The 7,661-nt window shown below is 41.6% G+C and overlaps 1 protein-coding gene across 1 annotated transcript in view; it reads left to right on the top strand.

Annotated features, from left to right (window-relative positions):
- The window catches only part of LOC116674960 (centrosomal protein of 162 kDa-like), a 19,051-nt gene extending 11,741 nt beyond the window's left edge, over positions 1-7,310 (top strand). The window contains 6 exon segments of the mRNA XM_032507115.1: positions 900-1,031; positions 2,468-2,580; positions 3,511-3,610; positions 3,704-3,830; positions 4,952-5,038; positions 7,204-7,310. Coding sequence (XP_032363006.1) covers positions 900-1,031; positions 2,468-2,580; positions 3,511-3,610; positions 3,704-3,830; positions 4,952-5,038; positions 7,204-7,310 — 666 coding nt within the window.
- The last annotated feature ends 351 nt before the right edge of the window (positions 7,311-7,661 follow it).

Below are 7,661 nucleotides of genomic sequence, written 5' to 3'. Positions count from 1 at the left end.
TTTGTCAAAGCTTAAAAGTGGCCTCGCGGAAAGAGTGTTCTTTACGTCAAGAAGCAGACGGTACTTTAGACTTGGAGAAAAGTGACTTTAATAGTTATAGTACACAAATTCCATGCCTTTCATTTTCTGTCATTTATAACAAAGGTGAAAGACACCAGCAATACAGCATACAGATGCTGTGGTCCCAAAACAAATGTAACTTTTCCCGCTTTGGCCCCCCTACAGGTTTTCTCATTGTGACTACAGGTCGTGCTACCCGCTGCTTTGGCCCCCCTAAAGGTTGTCTCATTGTGACTACAGGTCGTGCTACCCGCTGCTTTGGCCCCCCTACAGGTTGTCTCATTGTAACTAGAGCTCACGCTACCTGACGCTTTGGTCCCCCTACAGGTTGTCTTATTGTAACTAGAGCTCACGCTACCTGACGCTTTGGTCCCCCTACAGGTTGTCTTATTGTAACTAGAGCTCACGCTACCTGACGCTTTGGTCCCCCTACAGGTTGTCTTATTGTGACTACAGGTCATGCTACCTGCCACTTCGGCCCCCCTACAGGTTGTCTCATTGTAACTACAGCTCACGCTACCTGACGATTTGGTCCCCCTACAGGTTGTCTCATTGTGACTACAGGTTGTGCTACCTGCCGCTTCGGTCCCCCTACAGGTTGTCTCATTGTAACTACAGCTCACGCTACCTGCCGCTTCGGTCCCCCTACAGGTTTTCTCATTGGAACTACAGCTCGCGCTAAAAGTTACATAGTGTTGCTTTAATTAAATTTTACAAATGATAGCCACATATCAAAGAGAGGGAAAATAATGAAGGCAAGGATACTGCATGACACATGGGTGGTCCTTGGCAGAACATCAGAAAATAGAGAAGAAGCTGTGTTTTCTTTCTCTCCTCAGCTGCGAACAGCAGAAGAGGCCAGTCAGAAGAAGAGATGGGCTGAGGCCACGGACTCTGCTAGAGGCCAAAAGCTCCAACAATTTGATAAAGAAATAAAAGAGCAGGAGACGCTCATAAAAGGTTACCAGCAGGTTTGTTTCCCTGAACACTTATCTCCTAATGTTAAAAGATCATTCTAAAAAAGAATTCTTCTTTTATCAAAACAAAACTTAATGTCGTTAACTTATGACATGGACTAATTTTAATTCAGGTTCAATTTTATTTATAGTACCAAGTCATAACAAGTTATTGCAAGACACTTTATAGATAGAGTAGGTCTAGACCACATTGTATAATTTACAAAGCTCCAACAATTCACCCAAGAGCAAGCATTTAGTTCCACAGTGGTGAGGGAAAACTTCCTCTTAGGCAGAAACCTGGGACAGATCCAGGCTCTTGGTGGGTGGGCGTCTGCTGGTGCTGGTTAGGACTCAGAGACACTTCTACAGATATAAAGAAAAATGATTCATTATGATATAGCAGTTGGCATGAGCAATGGCAATTATGAATACAAAAAGATAATGGAACTGTGACTAAAAATTATAGTTGTAGCAGTTCATCGTGAAGCAGGGCATAGCGAGCAGGACATTTCTGACTCTGAGATGCTTAAATCATCTACAATAATTAACAATAAATAAGGGCCCAGACTGAAACAACACTGCATTGGTGTCAGTGTGATGTCACATTTCGTGAGATGCTGAAATAGGAAGTCCAGTTTAATTAATCACAATGACAGCTATTTTCTCCTCCTTGCAAAGAATGTGAGCCAAACAGTAGGGCTGTGTCCAAAATCCCTCCAAAGGGTTTGTACCCTATTAAATCCCACAATGCACTGTTCCACATTTTTATAGATGCAAAACTTTCAGCAAGGCTAACACAACAGCTGTCAGTGATGACACACACTGATGGTTGTATAAGATTCCAAAATCTAAATGTTCTGCTCACTATAGAGTCCTGTATTATGTGTCTGTTATACGTATAGGGAGTAGTGAATGTGTGAACGAAGGAGGGACCTTGTGCGCCTGGAATGTGCACATGCACACAGTCTACTGGCCAAAGCAGTGCGTTGGCAGATAATGTCACATTCCATTGGGGTAAAACCTTTTGGCTACCTTTTTTTTTCTTCTTCTCTGCAGCCCTCTACATCTGCACCACCATTGTGTTGGCTCAGCAGTCTTCATTAAATACAATTTAATCAGAATCAGTAAAGATTTATTGATCAGTAAGGATTTATTGTAAAAATGTATTATTCATTGTGAAGATTGCCATGTAAATATCACTTATAAGGATTTTTTGTTGGTTTGTTGCATACATATAAACATAATTAAACATTCAAATGAAATAAACAAATAACACAAACATATTCCTAAATAACATTAGGAAATAAAAACGAGGCTGCATGTATCAGTGTAACAAATGAGGATTAGTGACATTTTTTTCTCCCCTTTTTTGCATTTTTTTTTGTCTTTCTCTTGTGTTTTGACTATATTTTCTATTGAACTCTACTAAAACTAAGGCTATTTTTCAGGAGAATGAGAAGCTGTATGCACAGATGAAGGCTCAGCAGGTTAAGAGTAAAGCCAACACGGAGGCCATGTTCAATGAAAACCAGAGGCTGCTGAGTGAGCTGGCTTTCACAAGGTGGGTTCGGTTAAGGTTTGTGTTAGGGCGTTTTCACACCTATAGTTTACTTTGGTCCCAGTCAGTTGATGAGTTTGTAAACTTGGAGCAATGGTTTCACACCTGGAAAAATCCAAGCGTCCCAAAATGCGTCATTACAAATCACGTAAGAACGTTCACTCGTCTTATTGGTCGGATGTGTCTGGGGCGGGAGCAAGAAAGTAAATACAGGAAGAAGGTCCTGTGTTCTGGACTAGTGCATATTTTTGCATCTCCCTGGTCAAACCAGTTAATTTAATTTAAATAATCAGACATTGTTTCACGAGCAACGTTACTATGTCTGCTCTGGTCACAGAGACTTGGCTCTGCTCTGCCGGTGTCTGTCTCCAACTGAAAGAAAGCTGTGAACCATTTCTGCTTATTTGTGTCTTCCAAATATGAATGTCCATTTAAAATGAATATTTACCTACTTATAATCATCACATCATTTTTGTGTCATCATCACAATATCAACTGGCGCAATAAACACGTTGGGATAGGCTGCGACATATCGCGAAAGACACCGATTTTTTAGTTAGTTATTTTACTGCACTTTAAAATGTAAATGCGGTTCTTTTTTAAGTGTTGCCTTTATATTCAATTCAATGCTGAATTTGTTTTGATAAAAGAATGTTGGAAAGGATTTTCTTTAATTTCTTTTAAATTCATCAAGCATTAGTTGCATTATACCTGAATACTGAAAGCAGCAGAAATGCAGGACTGAGTACAGTTTAATATCTGTTTTATCGCAAGTAATATCATTATGGCGACATTCAACATCTTTATCGCACATTGCATATTTCCCTCATATGGTGCAGGCAGCCCTACATCATTACCTTTTGTAATGTATTTTTCCAGAAATTATTTTGTTAAATGTTTGTATTCTCTATGGCATTTTTCGATCTTCACCAGGGAGCAGCTGAATAAAACCTCAAGGACTGTGGGAAATGTATGCTTAATGGATCACACTCAACGCATTACAGACTTGTTAGCCCAAATGAATACATTTCAGGTAAGTACCACAATCACTAAAACATTGTTTTCTTAAGTTCTGACTTTTCTGTTTCAGCCCCCTCAGTTACCAAAGCTGTGTTAATGTGTGCAGAGGAATGAGGCCAAGCTGTCTGAGGACATTCGCACACTGAAGCAAGAAAAACAGGCTCTCACGGTAGACCTGCAGCTAATGAAAAAAGAGAGGGAGCTAGCCAAAGCTCAGGCCATGTCTGCCTCAGGTAAAACAGAATTAAGAACAGTGCTAGTGGGGGAATTTAAATAATTTCTTTTGCAAGTCTTTTATACATTCTCAGGGATCGTGTGCTCTGTGTGTGTGCAACCAAATGTGTGTCTGGGGAGGAGAATGTTATAGTGAGGGTGTTTTAAAAATGCTCCTTGTGTGTGTGTGTCAGATCTCTGACTCTATTTCTGTTTCCGATAGGATTGCGACACACAAACACACAGACACGCACACACACACAAACACACACGCACGCACACAGAGGTGCAGATGGAGTAAACACAAGCAAACTACGTCGGCTCTGCACTTTTGTTGAAGTCACAGTGACTCACGGCAAAGCTGATATAGTGGTTTCAAGTGTGGTTATAGTTTTTCAAAACTTCATGCAGACACCATTCACTGTGATATGATATTAATGTCGAGGTGAAAGCGGTCGCGGTGCTGTTGACGTTACACTTCGTCTGAGACAACCAGGCACAACAGTGGTTTCTATGCCCTGGGGACTGACTGACAGGCTGAGGTTGGAAGGCAAGGAAACTTTATTTCAATAGCACCTTTTCAGCAATAAGGCAATTCAAAGTGCTTTGCATAGTGTCTTCATTGGTCCAATGGGCTCCTAGTAACCAAGAGCCTGCAGCTCTCAGGGCTGCGTCCACTTTCTAAAAAAAAACATCATGTACAAAAGGTTTCTAAACTTATAACCTTATGAAAGGTTAACAAATAATTCACTAAAGCTTTGTAGATCAGTTATGATCAATTCATCTTTTGAGTAAATCCAGATGTCGTTCTGCCAATGTCTGGTGCAGGTCACAGCTGGTGGGGTCGGTTCGACGGCAGATTTGCATGAAACTTTATTAAAATGTACTACAGATGGCATACTATCTTCTGTTGTTGGCTTTTTAGAAATTGAGTTACTCCTGACTTATGACTTATAACTGTCTTATGGCTGTGTAGAGGCTCCACGCAGAGCTGTCTAAGTGGCCTGGTGGTTATACTTGTGCGTTGAGCCAGTGTGTGTGTGTGTGTGTGTGTGGGGGGGGGATTATCTGCAGAGGGAGTAGTGACTCTAGAGTCCTATTGAGAGAAACAAAGTGTCTCCCCTGTTCTTTCTTTCTGCAGCAGGAGGAGATCATGTGGTTCATGGAGAAGGAGAACTAGGAGATGAGTGGGGGGGGGAAATGCAACGCCAAGCCACAGTCGTGAGACGTAAGTCGCCGCGACAGTTACATTTACATTACAGTTACATTACATTGTAGTTACATTTTTCGAAAGGTGCATGTCAGGCTACTGCGTAGGGTCCGGGGTAGACTCAGAGGGGTCTGGGGGGTCTTTGGCTTACAGGAGAACACATAATGTGAAAGGACACAACTTTTTTTTAATTATTATTTTATTAGGGCTTTTCCCCTTTATTACAGTTGATGGGCATAAAAGGGGGAGAGAGAGAGATATGGGGGAGGACATGCAGCATAGGGCTGTAGGTCGGATTCAAACCCGGCTGCTGCAGGACCCCAACACGGGGCGCACGCTCTTACTGGGTGAGCCCCGAAAGGACACCAGCTCCAGTTTTGGGTGGTGTGTGTGTGTGTGTGAAGGTCTGAAGGAACAGATGGCTCAGTAGAGCTGGGACTCTGTCAGTCTGGCTACAGAGCTAAAAACCTCGTTCTTATTTGCTTCTATTAGTGAGGAGTAATAGTTTGATCTCTTAATAATTATTAATTAATAGTAATAGTCTGATCTGGCATTTCTGAGGGCCTTCCTACACATTTTCAGACTGTCTTACCAATCTAAACTTTGCTGAAATACTATTAAATCTTCAATTTGGATGGTGCTGTAACAACAAAATTTCCCCGTCGTGGGATGAATAAAGTATAATCTAATTTAATCTGTACGTCAGCACGAGGTTGGGGGTGTGGTTCAAACAGTGAGTGGTCTTATGCACTCTGACTTAAACCAGCTGACTCTAGTAGTGAGATGAAAGCAGCACTAAGGCTGTCGTTGGCAACGTCCACATTCAATTCAATTCAATTCAATTTTATTTATAGTATCAATTCATAACAAGAGTTATCTCAAGACACTTAACAGATAGAGTAGGTCTAGACCACACTCCAGAATTTACAAGGACCCAACAGTTCTAGTAGTTTCCTCCAGAGCAAGTAACAGTGCAACAGTGGCGAGGAAAAACTTCCTTTTAGGCAGAAACCTCGGTCAGACCCAGGCTCTTGGTAGGCGGTGTCTGACGGGCCGGTTGGGGTTAGAATGAAGAGTGGCAATAACAAAAATAGAAAAAATTAGTAGTTTGTAGCAGTTCTTTGTAGTAGTTCATGGCATAGCAGGACGCTGTGCGGCATTACAAGGCACAGCAGGACGTAGCAGGACGTAGCAGGGCACTGCAGTGTAGCAGTTGAACATGGCATCACATGGATATTAAAATCTCCTACAATAAGCACTTTGTCTGATTTATGGACTACACCTGATAAAAACTCTGAGATTTCAAATTAAAAATTCAGAATCTGGTCCTGGAGCTCGGTAAAAAACAACAAATATAATTGGCTGTAATGTTTTCCATGATAGATGTTGAAGGTTAAGAACGAGGCTTTCAAACGAGTTCTAATTTAGTCTAGGTTTAGGATTAATTAACAAGCTGGAATCAAAGATGGCTGCAGCCCCCCCCCCCCGGCTTGGGCACCATTTGTCTAGTACTGGAACCCAGAAGCAGACCCGGACAAGGTAGTTTGGAATAACAAGGAGATTATTTATTTGTAGTATGAATATGGAAGCGGGTGAGTCCTTATTTTGGCAGGGGGTGACATAGGCAGGCTGGAGGGTTTGTGCAGATCCCAGACTGCATCTGTGAAGTTGTCGGCCAGTCAGGTGTGAGTTTCTATCCAGGTGGTTGACTGTAGACAGAGGAACAGGAGGCAGGTTAACAACAGGCAGAAAGACTTTAAAAAACTAGAGACACGATACAAGAGCTCAACATACTGGTTAGGCTACCGGTCCACAGGGAACGGGGGTCTGGTCACGGCTTGTTTGGAGCAGAGGGGTCATCAGGACTGGGGGGGGCCAGAGCGCAGATAACAGCAAGTGTGTGGAGTAGGAGAACCAGCAGGGATGTGTTCAGGAAACTCAGGACAAACAGACTTCAGGTTAGAGCAAAATCAAAACAGGCTCAACATGCTGGAGCCCTGACAGACGAGGCTCAGGCACATCATCAGACCAGAACTACATGGAAATCCTAGGATTTATTGATTATTGCTATAGGAAAAGGTAAACTGATAATGGATCTATATCAAATAATTCAAGTTGGTAGCTGATTTGACAATAACCAGTGTATAATCTTAGCTTTTTATCTTCATAAACTTAAACTGCAGCTGTGTTTGAAGGCTCTGTGGTCCTAAATCCACCGTCTAAAGCTACAGGAGACTCGGAGGGAACCTGCAAAATGCTCCCGTGTTCATTCATTATTTTCTTGGGATGACCAACATGTGCCTCCAGACAAAACCCTATATTAAGAATATTATATTTAACATGTGAAATAATTTGAGCAAATTTATAATTTGGGGGTTTCCTCTGATTTCTACATCAACTATATACACATGACTGTAGTGCAACTTACATGCAAACAAATACAATAGACCAACAAACATGACATTTACTTTAAAAGATTATTGTGTAGCTAGGGTTTGTGTGTATGCAGTAGTTATTATAATAGGTGACTGATTGATTTTTCTTTTTTTTGACCACTTAAATATTAAATATGAACACAGTACTCTGTGTCATACATTAAAAAAGAACATAGTCGGAGATGACACACCCAAAGACTTCTTTC

The sequence above is a fragment of the Etheostoma spectabile genome, unplaced genomic scaffold, assembly GCF_008692095.1.
Source record: "Etheostoma spectabile isolate EspeVRDwgs_2016 unplaced genomic scaffold, UIUC_Espe_1.0 scaffold00001322, whole genome shotgun sequence".
Lineage (NCBI taxonomy): Eukaryota > Metazoa > Chordata > Actinopteri > Perciformes > Percidae > Etheostoma > Etheostoma spectabile.
This window is presented reverse-complemented; position numbering and strand designations above follow the sequence as displayed.